This window comes from Oncorhynchus kisutch, unplaced genomic scaffold, assembly GCF_002021735.2.
Source record: "Oncorhynchus kisutch isolate 150728-3 unplaced genomic scaffold, Okis_V2 scaffold3051, whole genome shotgun sequence".
NCBI lineage: Eukaryota > Metazoa > Chordata > Actinopteri > Salmoniformes > Salmonidae > Oncorhynchus > Oncorhynchus kisutch.
The window spans coordinates 144,570-172,055 of NW_022264996.1; the positions used below are offsets into that span (position 1 = coordinate 144,570).

Here is a 27,486-nt window from a genome sequence, read left to right on the forward strand (position 1 = left end):
GATAATATATAGCCAGTGATACCCAGTGATAATATATAGCCAGTGATAATATATAGCCAGTGATAATATATAGCCAGTGATAATATATACCCAGTGATAATATATAGCCAGTGATAATATATAGCCAGTGATAATATATAGCCAGTGATAATATATAGACAGTGATAATATATAGACAGTGATACCCAGTGATAATATATAGCCAGTGATACCCAGTGGGGGGCGGCAGGGTAGCCTAGTGGTTAGAGCGTTGGACTAGTAACCGGAAGGTTGTGAGTTCAAACCCCCGAGCTGACAAGGTACAAATCTGTCGTTCTGCCCCTGAACAGGCAGTTAACCCACTGTTCCCAGGCCGTCATTGAAAATAAGAATTTGTTCTTAACTGACTTGCCTGGTTAAATAAAGGTAAAATAAAAAATAATATATAGCCAGTGATAATATATAGCCACTGATAATATGTAGCCAGTGATAATATATAGCAAAAGATAATATATAGCCAGTGAAAATATATAGCCAGTGATAATATATAGCCAGTGAAAATATGTAGCCAGTGATAATATATAGCCAGGGATAATATGTAGCCAGTGATAATATATAGCCAGTGATAATATATAGCCAGTGTTATTATATAGCCAGGGATAATATATAGCCAGTGATCCCCAGTGATATTATATAGCCAGTGATAATATATAGCCAGTGATAATATATAGCCAGTGATAATATATAGCAAAAGATAATATATAGCCAGTGATAATATATAGCCAGGGATAATATGTAGCCAGTGATAATATATAGCCAGTGATAATATATAGCCAGTGTTATTATATAGCCAGGGATAATATATAGCCAGTGATCCCCAGTGATATTATATAGCCAGTGATAATATATAGCCAGTGATAATATACAGCCAGTGATATTATATAGCCAGTGATATTATATAGCCAGTGATATTATATAGCCAGTGATAATATATAGCCAGTGATAATATATAGCCAGTGATATTATATAGCCAGTGATATTATATAGCCAGTGATATTATATAGCCAGTGATAATATATAGCCAGTGATATTATATAGCCAGTGATATTATATAGCCAGTGATATTATATAGCCAGTGATAATATATAGCCAGTGATAATATATAGCCAGTGTTATTATATAGCCAGGGATAATATATAGCCAGTGATAATATATAGCCAGTGTTATTATATAGCCAGGGATAATATATAGCCAGTGATCCCCAGTGATATTATATAGCCAGTGATAATATATAGCCAATGATATAATATAGCCAGTGATATTATATAGCCAGGGATAATATATAGCCAGTGATTCCCAGTGATATTATATAGCCATAGACAATATATAGCCAGTGATAATATACAGCCAGTGATAATATATAGTCGGTGATAATACATAGCCAGTGATATTATATAGCCAGTGATAATATATAGCCAGTGATAATATATAGCCAGTGATTCCCAGTGATATTATATAGCCATAGACAATATATAGCCAGTGATAATATACAGCCAGTGATAATATATAGTCGGTGATAATACATAGCCAGTGATATTATATAGCCAGTGATAATATATAGCCAGTGATAATATATAGCCAGTGATAATATATAGTCGGTGATAATATATAGCGAGTGATATTATATAGCCAGTGATAATATATAGCCAGTGATAATATATAGTCGGTGATAATATATAGTCGGTGATAATACATAGCCAGTGATATTATATAGCCAGTGATAATATATAGCCAGTGATAATATATAGTCGGTGATAATATATAGTCGGTGATCATACATAGCCAGTGATATTATATAGCCAGTGATAATATATAGCCAGTGATAATATATAGCCAGTGATAATATATAGTCGGTGATATTATATAGCCAGTGATATTATATAGCCAGTGATAATATATAGCCAGTGATAATATATAGTCGGTGATATTATATAGCCAGTGATAATATATAGCCAGTGATAATATATAGCCAGTGATAATATATAGCCAGTGATAATATATAGCCAGTGATAATATATAGCCAGTGATAACATATAGCCAGTGATAATATATAGCCAGTGATAATATATAGTCGGTGATAATATATAGCCAGTGATAATATATAGCGAGTGATATTATATAGCCAAAGATAATATATAGCCAGAGATAATATACAGTGGGGCAAAAAAGTATTTAGTCAGCCACCAATTGTGCAAGTTCTCCCACTTAAAAAGATGAGAGAGGCCTGTAATTTTCATCATAGGTACACTTCAACTATAACAGACAAAATGAGAAAAAAAATCTAGAAAATCACATTGTATGATTTTTCATGAATTTATTTGCAAATTATGGTGGAAAATAAATATTTGGTCAATAACAAAAGTTTATCTCAATACTTTGTTATATACCCTTTGTTGGCAATGACAGAGGTCAAAAGTTTTCTGTAAGTCTTCACAGGGTTTTCACACACTGTTGCTGGTATTTTGGCCCATTCCTCCATGCAGATCTCCTCTAGAGCAGTGATGTTTTGGGGCTGTTGCTGGGCAACACGGACTTTCAACTCCCTCCAAAGATTTTCTATGGGGTTGAGATCTGGAGACTGGCTAGGCCACTCCAGGACCTTGAAATGCTTCTTACGAAGCCACTCCTTCGTTGCCCGGGCGGTGAGTTTGGGATCATTGTCATGCTGAAAGATCCAGCCACGTTTCATCTTCAATGCCCTTGCTGATGGATGGAGGTTTTAACTCAAAATCTCACCATACATGGCCCCATTCATTCTTTGCTTTACACGGATCAGTCGTCCTGGTCCCTTTGCAGAAAAACAGCCCCAAAGCATGATGTTTCCACCCCCATGCTTCACAGTAGGTATGGTGTTCTTTGGATGCAACTCAGCATTCTTTGTCCTCCAAACACGACGAGTTGAGTTTTTACCAAAAAGTTCTATTTTGGTTTCATCTGACCATATGACATTCTCCAAATCTTCTTCTGGATCATCCAAATGCTCTCTAGCAAACTTCAGACGGGCCTGGACATGTACTGGCTTAAGCAGGGGGACACGTCTGACACTGCAGGATTTGAGTCCCTGGCGGTGTAGTGTGTTACTGATGGTAGTCTTTGTTACTTTGGTCCCAGCTCTCTGTAGGTCATTCACTAGGTCCCCCCGTGTGGTTCTGGGATTTTTGCTCACCGTTCTTATGATCATTTTGACCCCACGGTGTGAGATCTTGCGTGGAGCCCCAGATCGAGGGAGATTATCAGTGGTCTTGTATGTCTTCCATTTCCTAATAATTGCTCCGACAGTTGATTTCTTCAAACCAAGCTGTTTACCTATTGCAGATTCAGTCTTCCCAGCCTGGTGTAGGTCTACAATTTTGTTTCTGGTGTCCTTTGACAGCTCTTTGGTCTTGGCCATAGTGGAGTGTGACTGTTTGAGGTTGTGTACAGGTGTCTTTTATACTGATAACAAGTTCAAACAGGTGCCATTAATACAGGTAACGAGTGGAGGACAGAGGAGCCTCTTAAAGAAGAAGCTACAGGTCTGTGAGAGCCAGAAATCTTGCTTGTTTGTAGGTGACCAAATACTTATTTTCCACCATAATTTGCAAATAAATTCATTAAAAATCCTACAATGTGATTTTCTGGAATTTATTTTCTCATTTTGTCTGTCATAGTTGAAGTGTACCTATGATGAAAATTACAGGCCTCTATCATCTTTTTAAGTGGGAGAACTTGCACAATTGGTGGCTGACTAAATACCTTTTTGCCCCACTGTATAGCCAGGCATAATAAATGGAGATGTGTATCAGAAAGTCGTGTTTCAGCAGAATCAAAGGGAAGGCTTCATCCTATTGATCTGCTATGCAGTGGTAATGATAGCACAATGTTGGTGCCCGAGACACAACGTCTTGCAATAGCTCCCCAATCATAATGCCTAGGCTTTAGCAGACATGTTGCATGAACAGTAGTATTGATGTGAATGCTGTCCACCCCACAGTAGATGAACAGTAGTATTGATGTGAATGCTGTCCTCCCCATGGCATATGAACAGTAGTGTTGATGTGAATGCTGTCCTCCCCACAGTAGATGAACAGTAGTATTGATGTGAATGCTGTCTTCCCCACAGCAGATGAACAGTAGTATTGATGTGAATGCTGTCCTCCCCACAGTAGATGAACAGTAGTATTGATGTGAATGCTGTCCTCCCCACAGTAGATGAACAGTAGTATTGATGTGAATGCTGTCCTCCCCACAGCAGATGAACAGTAGTATTGATGTGAATGCTGTCCTCCCCACAGCAGATGAACAGTAGTATTGATGTGAATGCTGTCCTCCCCACAGCAGATGAACAGTAGTATTGATGTGAATGCTGTCCTCCCCACAGTAGATGAACAGTAGTATTGATGTGAATGCTGTCCTCCCCACAGTAGATGAACAGTAGTATTGATGTGAATGCTGTCCTCCCCACAGCAGATGAACAGTAGTATTGATGTGAATGCTGTCCTCCCCACAGTAGATGAACAGTAGTATTGATGTGAATGCTGTCCTCCCCACAGTAGATGAACAGTAGTATTGATGTGAATGCTGTCCTTCCCATGGCATATGGACAGTAGTATTGATGTGAATGCTGTCCTCCCCACAGCAGATGAACAGTAGTATTGATGTGAATGCTGTCCTCCCCACAGCAGATGAACAGTAGTATTGATGTGAATGCTGTCCTCCCCACAGTAGATGAACAGTAGTATTGATGTGAATGCTGTCCTCCCCACAGTAGATGAACAGTAGTATTGATGTGAATGCTGTCCTCCCCACAGTAGATGAACAGTAGTATTGATGTGAATGCTGTCCTCCCCACGGCATATGAACAGTAGTATTGGTGTGACTGCTGTCCTCCCCACAGTAGATGAACAGTAGTATTGATGTGAATGCTGTCCTCCCCACAGCATATGAACAGTAGTATTGATGTGAATGCTGTCCTCCCCACAGTAGATGAACAGTAGTATTGATGTGAATGCTGTCCTTCCCATGGCATATGAACAGTAGTATTGATGTGAATGCTGTCCTCCCCACAGTAGATGAACTGTAGTATTGATGTGAATGCTGTCCTCCCCACAGTAGATGAACAGTAGTATTGATGTGAATGCTGTCCTCCCCACGGCATATGAACAGTAGTATTGGTGTGACTGCTGTCCTCCCCACAGTAGATGAACAGTAGTATTGATGTGAATGCTGTCCTCCCCACAGCATATGAACAGTAGTATTGATGTGAATGCTGTCCTCCCCACAGCAGATGAACAATAGTATTGATGTGAATGCTGTTCTCCCCACAGCAGATGAACAGTAGTATTGATGATATTGATATGAATGCTGTCCTCCCCACAGCAGCTTAACAATAGTATTGATGTGAATGCTGTTCTCCCCACAGCAGATGAACAGTAGTATTGGTGATATTGATGTGAATGCTGTCCTCCCTACAGTACCAGTACTCCTTCCTCCACCAGTGTGTTCGAGATGTCCTGAGAGCCAGGAAGCTCCGTAGTGAGCAGGAGAACCCTCTCTACCCCATCTATGAGAACTTCAACCCAGACTACTACCGTGGTAAGACTATATATCCAGACTACTACCATGGCAAGACTATACCAAGACTATATATCCAGACTACTACCATGGTTAGACTATACCAAGACTATATATCCAGACTACTACCATGGTAGGACTATACCCCCATACCAAGACTATATATATCCAGACTACTACCATGGTAGGACTATACCCCCATACCAAGACTATATATCCAGACTACTACCGTGGTAAGACTATATATCCAGACTACTACCATGGTAGGACTATACCCCCATACCAAGACTATATATCCAGACTACTACCATGGTAGGACTATACCCCCATACCAAGACTATATATCCAGACTACTACCATGGTAAAACTGTACCAAGACTATATATCCAGACTACTACCATGGTAAAACTGTACCAAGACTATATATCCAGACTATTACCATGGTAAGACTACACCCCCATACCAAGACTATATATCCAGACTACTACCATGGTTAGACTATACCACCATACCAAGACTATATATCCAGTCTACTACCATGGTAAGACTATACCAAGACTACTACCATGGTTAGACTATTCCACCATACCAAGACTATAAATCCAGACTACTACCATGGTAGGACTATACCAAGACTACTACCATGGTAGGACTATACCACCATACCAAGACTATATATCCAGACTACTATAGGGTACATTTAGTACACGTGTGTTTGACATAATATTTGACTAAATGTGCCTTTGTTTGTCTTCCTCTCTTCAGATTTTGTGTACACGGGACGCTAACTAACGACAGTCTGGGTTCCTCTCCACACAGCTGAGTGAGAAGGAAAACCAGGGAAGAATCTGTTCAATACCACCAGACAGCCATTCTGTCACAACTAAAGCACTATAGAGTGTGTTTGGGGGGGGGGGGGGGGGGGGGGGGGGTTATAGCTATTTATTTTTGATACACTGTTGGTTCAACCTCTCAGGATGTCTATTTAAAATGAAGCAGATTGACGTCTGGAAATATTGACGTTTCGTCCCACTTATAGCTGAATCTTAGGTTGCATTCAATGAGATCTGGTTTCGTCCCACTTATAGCTGAATCTTAGGTTGCATTCAATGAGATCTGGTTTCGTCCACTTATAGCTGAATCTTAGGTTGCATTCAATGAGATCTGGTTTCGTCCCACTTATAGCTGAATCTTAGGTTGCATTCAATGAGATCTGGTTTCGTCCCACTTATAGCTGAATCTTAGGTTGCATTCAATGAGATCTGGTTTCGTCCCACTTATAGCTGAATCTTAGGTTGCATTCAATGAGATCTGGTTTCGTCCCACTTATAGCTGAATCTTAGGTTGCATTCAATGAGATCTGGTTTCGTCCCACTTATAGCTGAATCTTAGGTTGCATTCAATGAGATCTGGTTTCGTCCCACTTATAGCTGAATCTTAGGTTGCATTCAATGAGATCTGATTATATTGTTTTGCACCTCATTTTAAAGCTCTCCCAAGAAACATTATTCCCTAAACTCATGTTATTTCAATATTAATCATGTCTGATGAAAAGACAAAAGGAACTGATATAAAATGTAGATATAATGATTCTTCTTCAACATAACAGAAAGAAAAGATGAATGAAAAGCTATCAGGCGAAGCAATGAATGGGATTCTATCAGGTGAAGCAATGAATGGGATTCTATCAGGCGAAGCAATGAATGGGATTCTATGAGGCATAGCGACCCTACATCACACAGCATTATTATGACAAGGCCTGAATGACTAAAAACCTTCCCTGAAGAAACCTTCCCTACATCACACAGCATTATTATGACAAGGCCTGAATGACTAAAAACCTTCCCTGAAGAAACCTTCCCTACATCACACAGCATTATTATGACAAGGCCTGAATGCCTAAAAACCTTCCCTGAAGAAACCTTCCCTACATCACACAGCATTATTATGACAAGGCCTGAATGCCTAAAAACCTTCCCTGAAGAAACCTTCCCTGCATCCCAAGTGGCACCCCTATTCTCTATGGGCCCTAATCAAAAGTTGTGCACTATATAGGGAATAGGGTGCCATTTGGGTACAAAGACCTTTCTGTATAATATGTTCTAAATCGTAGTTGCTGGTTTGTAGGTTAAAAAAAGAATTAACCCGGAGCAGACAGACAGACAGGCTAGCTGTCTTGAGAGTAGCTCATCACAATGCTGTCTAGATCCTTGTATAAAGTAGCAGACCGTCTGTACAGTTGGTTGTGTTGTGAATATTCCTCGTATCGTTTAAACATGGCGTCAGTTCATGTTGTGTGTGTGTGTGTGTGTGTGTACCATTGAGATTGTACAGTAGAGCCTGGAGGAGGGAACAGCATATAGTTTGTATGCCATCTCAGCCACCTATGTTTTCTAGGGCAAAGGGAAAACTCCACTGGAAAACAAACGCCATCTTGTATTCGGTTGTTTCCGGAAAGAGGTGGTAACCTTTTCTCCATGGTCTCTCGAACCAAGATGGAGGGAGTGTTCATGAGAGAGACTGTATGGGTTTTGTACATTACCTTCTTCAAAACATGATGTTGCATTTCTGATCATCCTTTTGCATGAAACTAGGCTGATGGATGTGTCTGTGAACAATACGAACAGTGATCTTTCTATGTCATGTGTTGAACTGAGCAGGAGATCCCTTCAACTGAATCTGAGCTGGCCAGCTTCCTGATCTAAACAGGAGAAGGTCTAGAAGTTGGACTAAACTAAAAAACAACTGAAGAAACTGCACACAATAAGCAATACTGGCCAGATCCTGCTGAGATCCTGGGGATAAAGTGAGAGAATTGAATAAAATGTCAACATCCTGACCCTGTAAGAGGTCTGCAGTGGCCAAGACACTGACCTTTCCAGACTACAGATTTTGGGACGTGGCATTTCTCTGTCTGATCTTCTCTGAGCCCCTAGCCACGGAAACAGACCGGGCTACAGAAGAAACAGTGTTGGTTGGCATTCGTCCCATTGTTACTGAAGACAATGCAGATCTTCAGTAGCTCTCACTACCTTAGTATTTCAAAATCTATCTGTATCTACATATGAATAGTACGTTCAGTTTGAATCTTCTCTCCAATGGCTCCCATTATGTTAGTGTTTCTACTCTATATACAAAAATCACACATTTATTTTAACTTTGTTCAATTTAAACATTAAAAAATACTAGCTTTAATAAACAAATACTAAGATGATCATTTTCAGGGTTCTGACTCCTCCCAGTAGTATCAGATGGAACACATTCTGACTCCTCCCACTAGTATCAGATGGAACACATTCTGACTCCTCCCAGTAGTATCAGATGGAACACATTCTGACTCCTCCCAGTAGTATCAGATGGAACACATTCTGACTCCTCCCAGTAGTATCAGATGGAACACATTCTGACTCCTCCCAGTAGTATCAGATGGAACACATTCTGACTCCTCCCAGTAATATCAGATGGAACACATTCTGACTCCTCCCACTAGTATCAGATGGAACACATTCTGACTCCTCCCAGTAATATCAGATGGAACACATTCTGACTCCTCCCAGTAATATCAGATGGAACACATTCTGACTCCTCCCAGTAGTATCAGATGGAACACATTCTGACTCCTCCCAGTAGTATCAGATGGAACACATTCTGACTCCTCCCAGTAGTATCAGATGGAACACATTCTGACTCCTCCCACTAGTATCAGATGGAACACATTCTGACTCCTCCCAGTAGTATCAGATGGAACACATTCTGACTCCTCCCACTAGTATCAGATGGAACACATTCTGACTCCTCCCACTAGTATCAGATGGAACACATTCTGACTCCTCCCAGTAGTATCAGATGGAACACATTCTGACTCCTCCCAGTAGTATCAGATGGAACACATTCTGACTCCTCCCAGTAGTATCAGATGGAACACATTCTGACTCCTCCCAGTAGTATCAGATGGAACACATTCTGACTCCTCCCAGTAGTATCAGATGGAACACATTCTGACTCCTCCCAGTAGTATCAGATGGAACACATTCTGACTCCTCCCACTAGTATCAGATGGAACACATTCTGACTCCTCCCAGTAGTATCAGATGGAACACATTCTGACTCCTCCCAGTAGTATCAGATGGAACACATTCTGACTCCTCCCAGGTGTATCAGATGGAACACATTCTGACTCCTCCCAGTAGTATCAGATGGAACACATTCTGACTCCTCCCAGTAGTATCAGATGGAACACATTCTGACTCCTCCCACTAGTATCAGATGGAACACGTTCTGACTCCTCCCAGTAGTATCAGATGGAACACATTCTGACTCCTCCCAGTAGTATCAGATGGAACACATTCTGACTCCTCCCAGTAGTATCAGATGGAACACATTCTGACTCCTCCCAGTAGTATCAGATGGAACACATTCTGACTCCTCCCAGTAGTATCAGATGGAACACATTCTGACTCCTCCCAGTAGTATCAGATGGAACACATTCTGACTCCTCCCACTAGTATCAGATGGAACACATTCTGACTCCTCCCAGTAGTATCAGATGGAACACATTCTGACTCCTCCCAGTAGTATCAGATGGAACACATTCTGACTCCTCCCAGTAGTATCAGATGGAACACATTCTGACTCCTCCCAGTAGTATCAGATGGAACACATTCTGACTCCTCCCACTAGTATCAGATGGAACACATTCTGACTCCTCCCAGTAGTATCAGATGGAACACATTCTGACTCCTCCCACTAGTATCAGATGGAACACATTCTGACTCCTCCCAGTAGTATCAGATGGAACACATTCTGACTCCTCCCACTAGTATCAGATGGAACACATTCTGACTCCTCCCACTAGTATCAGATGGAACACATTCTGACTCCTCCCACTAGTATCAGATGGAACACATTCTGACTCCTCCCACTAGTATCAGATGGAACACATTCTGACTCCTCCCACTAGTATCAGATGGAACACATTCTGACTCCTCCCACTAGTATCAGATGGAACACATTCTGACTCCTCCCACTAGTATCAGATGGAACACATTCTGACTCCTCCCAGTAGTATCAGATGGAACACATTCTGACTCCTCCCACTAGTATCAGATGGAACACATTCTGACTCCTCCCAGTAATATCAGATGGAACACATTCTGACTCCTCCCACTAGTATCAGATGGAACACATTCTGACTCCTCCCAGTAGTATCAGATGGAACACATTCTGACTCCTCCCACTAGTATCAGATGGAACACATTCTGACTCCTCCCAGTAGTATCAGATGGAACACATTCTGACTCCTCCCAGTAGTATCAGATGGAACACATTCTGACTCCTCCCAGTAATATCAGATGGAAAAAATTCTGACTCCTCCCAGTAGTATCAGATGGAACACATTCTGACTCCTCCCAGTAGTATCAGATGGAACACATTCTGACTCCTCCCAGTAATATCAGATGGAACACATTCTGACTCCTCCCACTAGTATCAGATGGAACACATTCTGACTCCTCCCAGTAATATCAGATGGAAAAAATTCTGACTCCTCCCAGTAGTATCAGATGGAACACATTTTGACTCCTCCCAGTAGTATCAGATGGAACACATTCTGACTCCTCCCAGTAATATCAGATGGAACACATTCTGACTCCTCCCAGTAGTATCAGATGGAACACATTCTGACTCCTCCCAGGTGTATCAGATGGAACACATTTTGACTCCTCCCAGTAGTATCAGATGGAACACATTCTGACTCCTCCCAGTAATATCAGATGGAACACATTCTGACTCCTCCCAGTAGTATCAGATGGAACACATTTTGACTCCTCCCAGTAGTATCAGATGGAACACATTCTGACTCCTCCCAGTAGTATCAGATGGAACACATTCTGACTCCTCCCAGCAGCAGGGATATTGAATTTCCTGTTTAGTCCTATTCCCCTCTTCACAAAAAAATGCCGGTGCTCGTCATTGCTTTTGCACCAAATGACCCCACACAGCAAGTAAGGCAATGTATACAGTATTATGTAGAGTAGCGCACCAGTCTCTCAGGCTTGACCCTCTCACCCCTGTCCTCCCCTATAAGCCTAAAGGTCATATCATAAAGAGATTGTCTCCAGATAATAGAGTACAGAAACATCAACTCTCTCCATCTGTTCTCCTCCCTGCTGGGAGTTGAGTGGATCTAATAGTGTGGTATTAAGCTCCACTGTAGATTCCTCAAAAGTTTTTCATTACAGAAATCTATATCAATCCCCTTCCCTCCTGTCAAACTAATACGTTGTTAGATCCCCAATGACCCTCTGGAACACATCTCTCTGGGCTGGTGCCCATACAGCAGCTACAACTCCATGTGACGGCGCTTAGCTACCTGGTGAATATTCTCCCAGCGTTTCCCTGTTACATCTCTACTACCTCGCTCACCAACCAACAGTTGACCTGCAGGGGGAACCTTCTAACCAAGGCCTTTAGAAAGAGACAAGGAGAGGAGGGGCAGAGGTGTTGGAGGCAAATCAGAGCAATTAACTGTCTTTAACAGAGAAGTCATGGTGTAAGCCTGCCGTATGTGTCATTTACAGTATGCACCATTTACAGTATGTGTCATTTACAGTAGGTATCATTTACAGTATGTACCATTTACAGTATGTATCATTTACAGTTGGTATCATTTACAGTATGTATCATTTACAGTTGGTATCATTTACAGTATGTATCATTTACAGTTGGTATCATTTACAGTATGTATCATTTACAGTTGGTATCATTTACAGTATGTATCATTTACAGTTGGTATCATTTACACTATGTATCATTTACTGTTGGTATCATTTACAGTATGTATCATTTACAGTTGGTATCATTTACACTATGTATCATTTACTGTTGGTATCATTTACAGTATGTACCATTTACAGTATGTGTATTTTACAGTAGGTATAATTCCACATGACCTATGGGATGGTTGTGCATCTGGAATATGAACATAACTTAAACTAACTGAAAGAATGTTCCCTAGTCTAGAATGTTCCCTAGTCTAGAATGTTCCCTAGTCTAGAATGTTCCCTAGTCTAGAATGTTCCCTAGTCTAGAATGTTCCCTAGTCTAGAATGTTCCCTAGCCTAGCCTAGTATGTTTCCTAGCCTAGTATGTTCCCTAGCCTAGAATGTTCCCTAGCCTAGAATGTTCCCTAGCCTAGCCTAGTATGTTTCCTAGCCTAGTATGTTCCCTAGCCTAGAATGTTCCCTAGCCTAGAATGTTCCTTAGCCTAGCCTAGTATGTTTCCTAGCCTAGTATGTTCCCTAGCCTAGAATGTTCCCTAGCCTAGAATGTTCCCTAGCCTAGCCTAGTATGTTTCCTAGCCTAGTATGTTCCCTAGCCTAGAATGTTCCCTAGCCTAGAATGTTCCCTAGCCTAGAATGTTCCCTAGCCTAGAATGTTCCCTAGTCTAGAATGTTCCCTAGTCTAGAATGTTCCCTAGCCTAGAATGTTCCCTAGCCTAGAATGTTCCCTAGCCTAGAATGTTCCCTAGTCTAGAATGTTCCCTAGCCTAGAATGTTCCCTAGCCTAGAATGTTCCCTAGCCTAGAATGTTCCCTAGCCTAGAATGTTCCCTTTCATTTAAAAGTAGAGAATTATGTTGTTTATTTTGTTTTCATTTGTTTGTTTCTTCATAATCCTACTGCTGGCAATGGAGGAGAAAGGTGTTGATGCATGTTCCTAATTGGTTTCCAACTCTGTTTCCGGTCTCTTGTTAATACGATGAGGTAATCTGCCAACTCATTACGTTCAGCACATAGTTAACTATGAACCGTTCATCCCTCTGGAGAACTAAGGTTGTATTAATTAATCACTGATGTAGGCAGGCGACCCAAAACGTAAGGCACCCTATTCCCTACATAGTGCACTACTATTGACCAGAGCCCATAGGGCTGTGGTTAAAAGTAGTGTAATATGTAGGGAATAGGGTGCCATTTGGAGCACACCCCATAGAGTGATCATAGGAGTAGTATCTCTCTAGAGCAGTATCTTACTCGGTGAGCATACTGCCGAAATAAGGAAGCCTTGTCCAAGCCAGAGCGAACCAAAGGGCAGGAGCCTGTGTCCTGTTTCTGAAGAGTGAGGCAACTTAATGTACTAGTACACCCCCTGGACAGGACACTAGTCTGTCTGACTATACTTGTATATATTACTGTACTAGTACACCCCCTGGACAGGACACTAGTCTGTCTGACTATACTGGTATATATTAATGTACTAGTACACCCCCTGGACAGGACACTAGTCTGTCTGACTATACTGGTATATATTACTGTACTAGTACACCCCCTGGACAGGACACTAGTCTGTCTGACTATACTGGTATAGATTGTATATTTGATTGCGTTAACATATTGTGACGACCAGAGGTGTCACAACCCGACAACTGTCACGTGACCTATACCTACAGGGAAGAGCTGTGCTTCTCTGTCGTATTGTGTTTGCATTGGATCAATGTGAACGAATGTATACAATGTTGTGTTGTAAATGTGCCTGGTATTGTACCCCATGTTTATCCATGTGTATTGGTTGATATGATAAGCTATGTGTTATGTATGTAAGTTTTAAAAAAAAGAAGCTAAACATTGTTTTGAATATATGATCACATTAATAATGCAGAGAATATGCAACCATGTTAAATATGCTAATCATGTATAATAAAATAAGAATATAGATACCTCTAGTTGACATTTTGAATGGGATATTCCACATAATGCACTATAAACATTTTGTTTGCAAAAAAATATAAATTCCCAACTGTAATTTTGCCTGCTTGGAAATGATGTGCATGACCTTATTTTACTTAACATCATTTAGAGAGGATAGAGTCGGCATGCTGGGATTAAATATCCTGGTAGGATTAAATATCCTGGTAGGACTGAATATCCTGGTAGGACTGGATATCCTGGTAGGACTGAATATCCTGGTAGGATTAAATATCCTGGTAGGATTGAATATCCTGGTAGGACTGAATATCCTGGTAGGACTGGAATCCTGGTAGGACTGAATATCCTGGTAGGACTGAATATCCCAGTAGGATTAAATATCCCGGTAGTATTATATTTCCTGGTAGGACTGAATATATCCTGGTAGGACTGAATATATCCTGGTAGGACTGAATATATCCTGGTAGGACTGAATATCCTGGTAGGACTGAATATATCCTGGTAGGACTGAATATATCCTGGTAGGACTGTGTGCCTGGTAGGACTGAATATCCTGGTAGGACTGAATATATCCTGGTAGGACTGTGTGCCTGGTAGGACTGTGTGCCTGGTAGTACTGAATATCCTGGTAGGACTGAATATAACCTGGTAGGACTGTGTGCCTGGTAGGACTGAATATATCCTGGTAGGACTGAATATATCCTGGTAGGACTGAATATATCCTGGTAGGACTGTGTGCGTGGTAGGACTGTGTGCCTGGTAGGACTGTGTGCCTGGGTAACCTGCACTGATCTTACAGAAGGCATTACCCTGAATCTGTCAGTGAGAACCTTAGAGCTGCTCTGTGTGTGGAGGGGCCCTCTCTAGGACAGCTCTGTGTGTGGAGGGGCCCTCTCTAGGACAGCTCTGTGTGTGGAGGGGCCCTCTCTAGGACAGCTCTGTGTGTAGAGGGGCCCTCTCTAGGACAGCTCTGTGTGTAGAGGGGCCCTCTCTAGGACAGCTCTGTGTGTAGAGGGGCCCTCTCTAAGACAGTTATGTGTGTGGAGGGGCCCTCTCTAAGACAGCTCTGTGTGGAGGGGCCCTCTCTAGGACAGCTCTGTGTGTAGAGGGGCCCCAAAAATGTCTAAAAACATCATTTCTCTTTGACATTATGGGGTCTGTGAAACCAAATGTAAATGTAATCCATTTTAAATTCAGGCGGTAACACAATAAAATGTGGAAGAAGTCAAGGGGTGTGAATACTTGCTGAAGGCTCTGTCAGCTCAATCAGAAATGTCCTTTCTATAACGCTTCACTTTCACAGTTTGAATAGAGCCCTTGATCCCAGAAAAGTACTGTGTGATTGAAGTGCCCCATCACGTGTGTATGTGTGACGTCGTTCACACACACTCCAATACACTGGCTTCAACCTGGTGTGGATTTGTGAATGAGTGTGGGGATGGATGGCTGTTTCTTGCATACCCCAACTCCCCCTGAGACACCCACAGAGAGTTCAGGTCAGAGCCATGGTCCACCATTTTCCAGTGTCCCTGGACCGGTTGGGGGGTTAAGTGCCCCCCTGCACAACAATAGACTTTTCATCTTGTTGGCTCTGGAATTCGAACCGGCGACTGTTACTGCTCTAACTTCTAACCTCTAACCTCGAGGCTACCTGACACCACTGATACAAGCTGACCCTACACAGACAGTGTAATGACAATTTAATTATTTTATTTTTTAAAGATCCGTCTTGGTCCTCTTCCCACTCTACATCTGTGTCCCAAATAGCACAGCAGTACCTATATACAGCAATGAACTACTTCTGACCAGAGCCCTATGGGTCCCGGTGCTTTCACTTCCACACCTGTCAAGGGTCTCTCTCTGTTCTCTCTCTCTCTTCCTATTCTCTCTCTCTCTTTCTACTCTCTCTCTCTTCCTATTCTCTCTCTTTCTACTCTCTCTCTTCCTATTCTCTCTCTTTCTATTCTCTCTCTCTCTTTCTACTCTCTCTCTCTTTCTATTCTCTCTCTTCCTATTCTCTCTCTTTCTATTCTCTCTCTCTCTTTCTACTCTCTCTCTCTTTCTATTCTCTCTCTTCCTATTCTCTCTCTTTCTATTCTCTCTCTCTCTTTCTACTCTCTCTCTCTTTCTATTCTCTCTCTTTCTATTCTCTCTCTTCCTATTCTCTCTCTTTCTACTCTCTCTCTTCCTATTCTCCCTTCCTGTTCTCTCTCTCTTTCTATTCTCTCTCTTCCTATTCTCTCTCTTTCTACTCTCTCTCTCTTCCTATTCTCTCTCTTTCTACTCTCTCTCTCTTCCTATTCTCTCTTCCTGTTCTCTCTCTCTCTTCCTATTCTCTCTTCCTGTTCTCTCTCTCTCTTCCTATTCTCTCTCTTCCTATTCTCTCTTCCTGTTCTCTCTCTCTCTTCCTATTCTCTCTCTTCCTATTCTCTCTTCCTGTTCTCTCTCTCTCTCTTCCTATTCTCTCTCTCTCTTCCTATTCTCTCTCTCTTCCTATTCTCTCTTCCTGTTCTCTCTCTCTCTTCCTATTCTCTCTCTCTCTTCCTATTCTCTCTCTTCCTATTCTCTCTTCCTATTCTCTCTCTCTCTTCCTATTCTCTCTCTCTCTTCCTGTTCTCTCTCTCTCTTCCTATTCTCTCTCTCTCTTCCTATTCTCTCTTCCTATTCTCTCTCTCTCTTCCTATTCTCTCTCTCTCTTCCTATTCTCTCTCTCTCTTCCTCTTCTCGCTCTTTTCCTATTCTCTCTCCTCCCTCTCTCGCTTCTCTCTTGCTCTTCTTTTCTCTATTTCTCTCTCTCTCTTCCTCTTCTCTGTCTCTCTCTCTCTAGTCTTTCTCTCTTTTCCTTTTCCTACTTCAATTCCACCCATCAGGATACCTGGTAGTGGTTATTTAGAGGCCTGTAGAACCTTTGACCTCTATAATCAGGATACCTGGTAGTGGTTATTTAGAGGCCTGTAGAACCTTTGACCTCTATAATCAGGATACCTGGTAGTGGTTATTTAGAGGCCTGTAGAACCTTTGACCTCCATAATCAGGATACCTGGTAGTGGTTATTTAGAGGCCTGTAGAACCTTTGACCTCTATAATCAGGATACCTGGTAGTGATTATTTAGAGGCCTGTATAACCTTCGACCTCTATAATCAGGATACCTGGTAGTGATTATTTAGAGGCCTGTAAAACCTTTTGACCTCTATAATCAGGATACCTGGCAGTGGTTATTTAGAGGCCTGTATAACCTTTGACCTCCATACAGGTAAATATAGTCAAGTGTGGAAACAACCTAACAGAAATGTAAACAGATTCACTAGGCCTCGGGATTCATAGATTTCACACACACACAGACACAGACATGAATGCATGCACACGCTCCCTATCCTCTCTGAGCCAAACCTACATCCCTTAATCCCGTTTGTCAGAACAAGGTATTTCCAACGTGGATTACGGTGGCGTTTTATGCATATTTCCACCTCCCTCTCTGCCCCAATCTACCGCTGATAGAATTGAGGGAGGTATTAGTACCATTTAATCTCTAATCTCTATTTTGTATGAGATTTGTTTCATTTGATGAATTGAGGCACTGCGTTTTAAAGGCTGGAATGAGGAATAGGGTTATAGATTTGAACATGTGAACTCCCATATTTTGACAAACTGAAACGGTTTCCTGACAGGTCCTCTTTACCTTTGGTATTAATTTGATAAGTTCATGCATTTAAATAGATGTGTAAGGATTCAAGGTCAGAGTCTAATAAAATATCATGTCTGTCTGGGAGTCCTTTCTTTTAACCTTCTCATTCTCTGAAGGTAATTATCTTCATTCTCTGAAGGTAATTATCTTCTCATTCTCTGAAGGTAATTATCTTCTCATTCTCTGAAGGTAATTCTCTTCTCATTCTCTGAAGGAAATTCTCTTCTCATTCTCTGGAGCTTTCATGAAAAACACTTGACTTGTCTAGTGGTTGGGGAACAACACTTGACTTGTCTAGTGGTTGGGGAACAACACTTGACTTGTCTAGTGGTTGGGGAACAACACTTGACTTGTCTAGTGGTTGGGGAACAACACTTGACTTGTCTAGTAGTTGTGGAACAACACTTGACTTGTCTAGTGGTTGGAGAACAACACTTGACTTGTCTAGTGGTTGGAGAACAACACTTGACTGTCCAGTGGTTGGACAACAACACTTGACTTGTCTAGTGGTTGGAGAACAACACTTGACTTGTCTAGTGGTTGGACAACAACACTTGACTTGTCTAGTGGTTGGAGAACAACACTTGACTTGTCTAGTGGTTGGGGAACAACACTTGACTTGTCTAGTAGTTGGGGAACAACACTTGACTTGTCTAGTGGTTGGGGAACAACACTTGACTTGTCTAGTGGTTGGAGAACAACACTTGACTGTCCAGTGGTTGGAGAACAACACTTGACTTGTCTAGTGGTTGGGGAACAACACTTGACTTGTCTAGTGGTTGGGGAACAACACTTGACTTGTCTAGTGGTTGGGGAACAACACTTGACTTGTCTAGTGGTTGGGGAACAACACTTGACTTGTCTAGTGGTTGGGGAACAACACTTGACTTGTCTAGTGGTTGGGGAACAACACTTGACTTGTCTAGTGGTTGGAGAACAACACTTGACTTGTCTAGTGGTTGGAGAACAACACTTGACTGTCCAGTGGTTGGACAACAACACTTGACTTGTCTAGTGGTTGGAGAACAACACTTGACTTGTCTAGTGGTTGGGGAACAACACTTGACTTGTCTAGTAGTTGGGGAACAACACTTGACTTGTCTAGTGGTTGGGGAACAACACTTGACTTGTCTAGTGGTTGGAGAACAACACTTGACTGTCCAGTGGTTGGAGAACAACACTTGACTTGTCTAGTGGTTGGGGAACAACACTTGACTTGTCTAGTGGTTGGGGAACAACACTTGACTTGTCTAGTGGTTGGGGAACAACACTTGACTTGTCTAGTAGTTGTGGAAGAACACTTGACTTGTCTAGTGGTTGGAGAACAACACTTGACTTGTCTAGTGGTTGGAGAACAACACTTGACTTGTCTAGTGTTTGGAGAACAACACTTGACTTGTCTAGTGGTTGGAGAACAACACTTGACTTGTCTAGTGGTTGGGGAACAACACTTGACTTGTCTAGTGGTTGGGGAACAACACTTGACTTGTCTAGTGGTTGGGGAACAACACTTGACTTGTCTAGTGGTTGGGGAACAACACTTGACTTGTCTAGTGGTTGGGGAACAACACTTGACTTGTCTAGTAGTTGGAGAACAACACTTGACTTGTCTAGTGGTTGGAGAACAACACTTGACTTGTCTAGTGGTTGGAGAACAACACTTGACTTGTCTAGTGGTTGGAGAACAACACTTGACTTGTCTAGTGGTTAGAGAACAACACTTGACTTGTCTAGTGGTTGGAGAACAACACTTGACTGTCCAGTGGTTGGACAACAACACTTGACTTGTCTAGTGGTTGGAGAACAACACTTGACTTGTCTAGTGGTTGGGGAACAACACTTGACTTGTCTAGTAGTTGGGGAACAACACTTGACTTGTCTAGTAGTTGGGGAACAACACTTGACTTGTCTAGTGGTTGGAGAACAACACTTGACTGTCCAGTGGTTGGAGAACAACACTTGACTTGTCTAGTGGTTGGGGAACAACACTTGACTTGTCTAGTGGTTGGGGAACAACACTTGACTTGTCTAGTGGTTGGGGAACAACACTTGACTTGTCTAGTAGTTGTGGAAGAACACTTGACTTGTCTAGTGGTTGGAGAACAACACTTGACTTGTCTAGTGTTTGGAGAACAACACTTGACTTGTCTAGTGGTTGGAGAACAACACTTGACTTGTCTAGTGGTTGGGGAACAACACTTGACTTGTCTAGTAGTTGGGGAACAACACTTGACTTGTCTAGTGGTTGGGGAACAACACTTGACTTGTCTAGTGGTTGGGGAACAACACTTGACTTGTCTAGTGGTTGGGGAACAACACTTGACTTGTCTAGTAGTTGGAGAACAACACTTGACTTGTCTAGTGGTTGGAGAACAACACTTGACTTGTCTAGTGGTTGGAGAACAACACTTGACTTGTCTAGTGGTTGGAGAACAACACTTGACTTGTCTAGTGGTTAGAGAACAACACTTGACTTGTCTAGTAGTTGGAGAACAACACTTGACTTGTCTAGTGGTTGGAGAACAACACTTGACTTGTCTAGTGGTTGGAGAACAACACTTGACTTGTCTAGTGGTTGGAGAACAACACTTGACTTGTCTAGTGGTTGGAGAACAACACTTGACTTGTGGTTGGAGAACAACACTTGACTTGTCTAGTGGTTGGAGAACAACACTTGACTTGTCTAGTGGTTGGAGAACAACACTTGACTTGTCTAGTGGTTGGAGAACAACACTTGACTTGTCTAGTGGTTGGAGAACAACACTTGACTTGTCTAGTGGTTGGAGAACAACACTTGACTTGTCTAGTGGTTGGGGAACAACACTTGTCTAGTGGTTGGAGAACAACACTTGACTTGTCTAGTGGTTGGAGAACAACACTTGACTTGTCTAGTGGTTGGAGAACAACACTTGACTTGTCTAGTGGTTGGAGAACAACACTTGACTTGTCTAGTGGTTGGGGAACAACACTTGTCTAGTGGTTGGGGAACAACACTTGTCTAGTGGTTGGAGAACAACACTTGTCTAGTGGTTAGAGAACAACACTTGTCTAGTGGTTGGAGAACAACACTTGTCTAGTGGTTAGAGAACAACACTTGTCTAGTGGTTGGAGAACAACACTTGTCTAGTGGTTGGAGAACAACACTTGTCTAGTGGTTAGAGAAGGGAGGGAGATATAAAGGTCAGCCTAATAAAACACTCTGCAGAGAGTTCATCAAAAACACCTCTGGTACCAAGCCTCAGTTGTAAACTTGATCTGTCCTGCTCTCATTCCCCCTTCTAATGGGGCTGATTGTTTTCCTTTTATCGATCCCTCCATCCCTCCGTCTCCTGAAGACTGAAGAAATAAAATATCTAGACAGAAGGAAACATTTTATATTTAGAAGCAATCTAAGCTATTCTTCATTTGTGTGTTCTTCTGTCTACAGCAGGAAATTAATCCTGCAGCGACAGGAAATGTGAATTATTATGTGGATTATAATTAATAAGACTTCACATTTCCTGTGGCTCCAGGATTCTTTTGCTGCTGTAGCAAACTGTCTCAAATTAAGATCAAAAATCTGTATACCTGTGCTGTGTACCGTGTGCTGTGTACCGTGTGCAGAAGTTTATTGGGCAGCAGCGTAAGGTCTAGCAAAGCTACACATGGTAGACACAAGTCATCTTTAAAGGAGAACACTTTTGGATAATTGGATAATTAATTGATATTTTTTGTTGGGGGCAAATCAAATCTGACATTTTTAAAAGTGTAAATTACAAACTTTAGAATACTTTTAAAACCTAAAATACACTAAGTTTGCATTTCCTGCTGTGCAGGACAATTCTCAGCAACAAAATTGTGATCAAATTAAGATCCTACATCTGTAGTTCCCAAATGGCAACCCTTCCCTCATATAGTGCACTACTATTGACCAGGGCCCATAGGGAATAGGGGGCCATTTGAGACTCAACCATAGAGCCTCTAAGAATAACTCATGTCCTTTTCTCTGTGATAAGCCTGGCTGTCATGGTAACCTCCATTAAATACATGCATAATTAATGGAAACTGCTCTCCTATCTGGAGACTAACAACAATAAGAAGAGGACAAGGCTGATGAGGTAGAGAGTGAGACGCCATCATAACACAACCATCTGTCATTCACCTGTAACCAGGTGAGACGCCATCATAACACAACCATCTGTCATTCACCTGTAACCAAGTGAGACACCATCATAACACAACCATCTGCCATTCACCTGTAACCAGGTGAGACGCCATCATAACACAACCATCTGTCATTCACCTGTAACCAAGTGAGACACCATCATAACACAACCATCTGTCATTCACCTGTAACCAGGTGAGACGCCATCATAACACAACCATCTGTCATTCACCTGTAACCAGGTCAAATCATCAGTAAATCTGTGAATCCGGTTACTTATAATGGTTTTCTGAAAGACTGCAGTGCAGTTATAAAGTTAATGTTATAGTTGAAATGATCCTCTTAAGGATCCGCCCCTTTCGTCTAAAATGACTCATACCCAAATATAACTTCCTGCAGCTCTGGCCCTAAAGCAAGGATATGCATATTCTTGGTAGCATTTGAAAGGAAACAGTTTGTGGAAATGTGAGTTGAATGTAGGAGAATATAACACAATAGATCTGGTAAAAGATAATACAAAGAAATAAACAACCGTTCTTCTGTATTTTTTTTGTACCATCATCTTTGAAATGCAAGAGAAAGGTCATAATGTATTATTCCAGCCCAGGTGCAATTTAGATTTTGTCCACTAGATGGCAGCAGTGTATGTGCAGAGTTTTAGACTGATCCAATGAACCATTGTATTTCTGTTCAAAATGTTGTATCAAGACTGCCCAAATGTGCCTAATTTGTATTTTCATCTTCAAAATTGTGCACTCTCCTCAAACAATAGCATGGTATTCTTTCACTGTAATAGCTACTATACATTGGACAGTGCAGTTAGATTAACAAGAATGTAAGCTTTCTGCCCATATCAGATATGTCTATGTCCTGGGAAATATTCTTGTTACTTACAAACTCATGCTAACCGCATTAGCCTACAGTACGTTAGCTCAATCGTCCCGTGGAAGGGACACCGATCCCGAAGAAGATTTATTAATGAAAGAAGAAGAATATGGTGCAGTAATAACTAAGACAATAACTCTTATTCTTTTTATTAAAGATATCTATATCAGGCACTATTACTCATCATTATGCAGCAGGCGTTTTAAATGGATTGGCTTTATAAAAAAACATTCTCTTTCCAACACAAAATATATATATATTAGTTTAGTACTACTGTTACAGCTCATATTGTAAGAGGACATAACCTCTCCTGGAGCTGCCTCTTACTGCAATCACATGTTCAGCATATGGCTTTATGTATGAAATATCATTCCTCTTTTAGCCAAGGACAACAATGTCTTAGCTACTTCTGTTGTAGAAAATACACAAGTGAATACTCCTGTACGTCCGATTAACGCAGTCGAGAGCAAACCTTTTCTTGGAGCAGGGTAGGTAGGTGTAACGATTTGTAGTCAGATCACATTCTTCTTTTATCCAATCGGATGGAAAACACTAACTGGATGTACTAACTGTTCAAACCAATCGGAGAGCGGTAACACATACGGACAACAAACTATTCAAACCAATCGGAGAGCGGTAACACATACGGACGACAAACTATTCAAACCAATCGGAGAGCGGTAACACAAACTGACGACAAACTATTCAAACCAATCGGAGAGCGGTAACACATACGGACGACAAACTATTCAAACCAATCGGAGAGCGGTAACACAAACGGACGACAAACTATTCAAACCAATCGGAGAGCGGTAACACATACGGACGACAAACTATTCAAACCAATCGGAGAGCGGTAACACATACGGATGACAAACTATTCAAACCAATCGGAGAGCGGTAACACAAACGGACGACAAACTATTCAAACCAATCGGAGAGCGGTAACTCATACGGACGACAAACTATTCAAACCAATCGGAGAGCGGTAACACAAACGGACGACAAACTATTCAAACCAATCGGAGAGCGGTAACACAAACGGACGACAAACTATTCAAACCAATCGGAGAGCGGTAACACTTACGGACGACAAACTATTCAAACCAATCGGAGAGCAGTAACACATACGGACGACAAACTATTCAAAACGGTGCAAAAAGTCTGCTACTGTGGTAAGAAAACCCATTCAATTTGCATCGTGAAAAAAACTAAAACCACTAACTGACAGAAGGTAAGACAGAAGACAGACTGCAGAGGAAGTTGCTACAGTCAAGGCATCTGCACATCTATCCAACCACAGACAAACTACCTGTCCCAGGTTTTGTCCCGAACCCAGACCAACCGTCTGTGGCCCAGTCTACATATTGAACCCAGACCAACTGTCCGTGGCCCAGTCTACATATTGAACCCAGACCAACTGTCCGTGGCCCAGTCTACATATTGAACCCAGACCAACTGTCCGTGGTCCAGTCTACATATTGAACCCAGACCGACTGTCCGTGGCCCAGTCTACATATTGAACCCAGACCAACTGTCCGTGGCCCAGTCTACATATTGAACCCAGACCAACTGTCCGTGGCCCAGTCTACATATTGAACCCAGACCAACTGTCTGTGGCCCAGTCTACATATTGAACCCAGACCAACTGTCCGTGGCCCAGTCTACATATTGAACCCAGACCAACTGTCCGTGGCCCAGTCTACATATTGAACCCAGACCAACTGTCCGTGGCCCAGTCTACATATTGAACCCAGACCAACTGTCCGTGGCCCAGTCTACATATTGAACCCAGACCAACTGTCCGTGGCCCAGTCTACATATTGAACCCAGACCAACTGTCCGTGGCCCAGTCTACATATTGAATCGGGACCAAATAGGTTCAAACATGTCCTGCGGCAACCAACTGAAAATGAACAACAGACATATTCCGTCCATGGCGGTTGGGTTGGCTGTAGTTGGACAGATGCCTTAAAGAAGCCTTGTTAGAAACAGGTTTAGTAAAAGGCAGGTGGTACAGAGAGGAGAGAGAGGGGGAACCGGATTAAAACAAACCGCAATATGCCTTTAAAAGGAATATACGCATGGTTGAGATTTGTTTGAATCGTGGCCCGGGGTGTTGCGATTTGTTTAAATCGTGGCCCGGGGTGTTGAGATTTGTTTAAATCGTGGCCCGGGGTGTTGAGATTTGTTTGAATCGTGGCCCGGGGTGTTGAGATTTGTTTGAATCGTGGCCCGGGGTGTTGAGATTTGTTTAAATCGTGGCCCGGGGTGTTGCGATTTGTTTAAATCGTGGCCCGGGGTGTTGCGATTTGTTTAAATCGTGCCCCTGGGTGTTAAAAAACAGTAACAGTGAGATAGGCATTTAAACACTTCCTAATACCACCTAGAGAAGAAGACCGTACATCATGCTGGGGGTGATCAGACCAAGGTCTACTTCTGGCTCTGTCGTCCCAGAGATTAGAAGGACTCTCCCAGAATTCCTTTCACCGCATTCTCTCTGAACAAAGCACTGACATTTTGTGTAACTGGTGTTGAAGATTCTTCTCAGGTGGTCCTGGCCGGGACGCCCTCACGATCCCTCCTTTCATACGACCAGGGGTTTGTAATGAAGAGTCTAGTTAAAGAGCATTCAAAGGTAACAGACATTTCCTGTTTGTAAGTCAGTGAACTCTGAACTTTGAGACCGAGCTCGGCTAGTGAAGTAAACGCAAACAACATTACAATCAGCACAGAGACAGAGGCTCAATATGTAACACAGACCTGTCCAAAACATGACCAGTGACAGAAAGCGGCATTGTCCTTTTGGGATTTTTGCTTATTCATAGACATAACCAACACATTGTAATACACATAGCATTAGAAAAGGCCCTCACCAGCTGAGAGTTGAACTGACAAAATGGCTCTTACACAAGTAGACAAACACACCTAGACAAGACAGACAAGCATTTCTGGTGCATGAGCCTCGAGTCCAGTCCAGCGGAATGAGAGTGTTCAGAACAGTCATAATTGGAAGTTCAAACATTCCCCGCTTCTATGAGGTCCTCATCACACAACAGCCACCACTGAGACCACAGTCATCATCAATCTGTCAATCCATCCATCCATCTAGTGTTCCTGTTCCCGGTCTCTGCGTCGGACAGGGACAGCGAACATCGGCAGGGTCCGGAAGGAGGCGGTGTTGGTGTTGGGCGGCGTCTTGCCCTGCTCTGAGTTGCCTGCCGGCTCGTACGAGCACTTCCTCTTTTGGATGGCCTCGGCGCGCACGGCCAGGCTGCGGGCGCACACGGTGAGAAGGACGATGAGGGTACCCACCAGCAGGCTCACCATGGGCCACAGGACGCAGTGGAGGAGGACGCTGGCGTCGTGGGAGCGCCGCCACAGTACGTCGTCAGGTCTGCAGGGGGAGATAGAGGGCAAGGGGGTAAAAGAGTAGGAAGTTAGGGGGGCATGAGGAAACAAGAAAGGGGTGAGTGTTTACAGAATGCAAAGCAATGTCTGTCTATCAGGAACTTCAGTGTTGACAGAAAAGAGACTAAATGCAGCACAAATGTCACCTATCAACATTAGATGTGAAGGTTTGTCTGATGATCTAGGATCAATATATTCTGGATTCCATCCAGGGACAAATACATCACGTTTCACTTCGTTGCAGAGAAGTCAGGATCCACAACAAGGTTTCTATCCACAGGAGGGATTTAGCACCGACTCTTCTGAAGGAGGGTGAGGGGTGGAGGAGGGTGAGGGGTGGAGGAGGGTGAGGGGTGGAGGAGGGAAGAGACATCAGGAGCACATGGCAGACAGCTACAGCTGGCAGCAATGCAAGATGGGATGGAGAAAGACAGAGACATGGAGGGAGGAGGGAAGATGATGAGAGGAGGGAGGATGATGGGAGGAGGGATGATGGGAGGAGGGAGGATTATGGGAGGATGGAGGATGATGGGAGGAGGGAGGATGATGGGAGGAGGGAGGAGGATGGGAGGAGGGAGGAGGATGGGAGGAGGGAGGAGGATGGGAGGAGGGAGGATGATGGGAGGAGGGAGGAGGATGGGAGGAGGGAGGAGAATGGGAGGAGGATGGGAGGAGGGAGGATGATGGGAGGAGGATGGGAGGAGGGAGGATGATGGGAGGAGGATGGGAGGAGGGAGGAGGATGGGAGGAGGGAGGAGGATGGGAGGATGATGGGAGGAGGGAGGAGGATGGGAGAATGGGAGGAGGGAGGATGATGGGAGGAGGGAGGATGATGGAAGGAGGGAGGAGGATGGGAAGGAGGGAGGAGGATGGGAGAATGGAGGATGATGGGAGGAGGGAGGAGGATGGGAGGAGGGAGGAGAATGGGAGGAGGGAGGAGAATGGGAGGAGGGAGGATGATGGGAGAAGGGAGGAGGATGGGAGAAGGGAGGAGGATGGGAGAAGGGAGGATGATGGGAGGAGGGAGGAGGATGGGAGGAGGGGGGAGAATGGGAGGAGAGAGGAGG

At 42.8% G+C, this 27,486-nt stretch overlaps 2 protein-coding genes and 1 long non-coding RNA gene across 3 annotated transcripts in view; 2 read left to right on the forward strand and 1 right to left on the reverse strand.

The window, feature by feature from the left end:
- Nucleotides 1-6,503, forward strand: part of ptprb (protein tyrosine phosphatase receptor type b) — a 107,454-nt gene extending 100,951 nt beyond the window's left edge. Inside the window, exons 31-32 of the mRNA XM_031820111.1 lie at nucleotides 5,493-5,613; nucleotides 6,358-6,503. Coding sequence (XP_031675971.1) covers nucleotides 5,493-5,613; nucleotides 6,358-6,380 — 144 coding nt within the window. The 3' untranslated portion in view covers nucleotides 6,381-6,503. The remainder of the gene's footprint in view (nucleotides 1-5,492; nucleotides 5,614-6,357) is intronic.
- A 9-nt stretch (nucleotides 6,504-6,512) lies between these two features.
- LOC116371244 (uncharacterized) lies at nucleotides 6,513-8,806 on the forward strand. The gene is made up of 2 exons (XR_004208910.1): nucleotides 6,513-6,984; nucleotides 7,034-8,806. It is a non-coding gene; the product is annotated as an uncharacterized LOC116371244 (long non-coding RNA).
- Nucleotides 8,807-24,257: 15,451 nt separating this feature from the next.
- The window catches only part of LOC109885031 (calcium-activated potassium channel subunit beta-4-like), an 82,879-nt gene continuing 79,650 nt past the window's right edge, over nucleotides 24,258-27,486 (reverse strand). Inside the window, exon 3 of the mRNA XM_031820128.1 lies at nucleotides 24,258-26,405. Coding sequence (XP_031675988.1) covers nucleotides 26,117-26,405 — 289 coding nt within the window. The 3' untranslated portion in view covers nucleotides 24,258-26,116. The remainder of the gene's footprint in view (nucleotides 26,406-27,486) is intronic.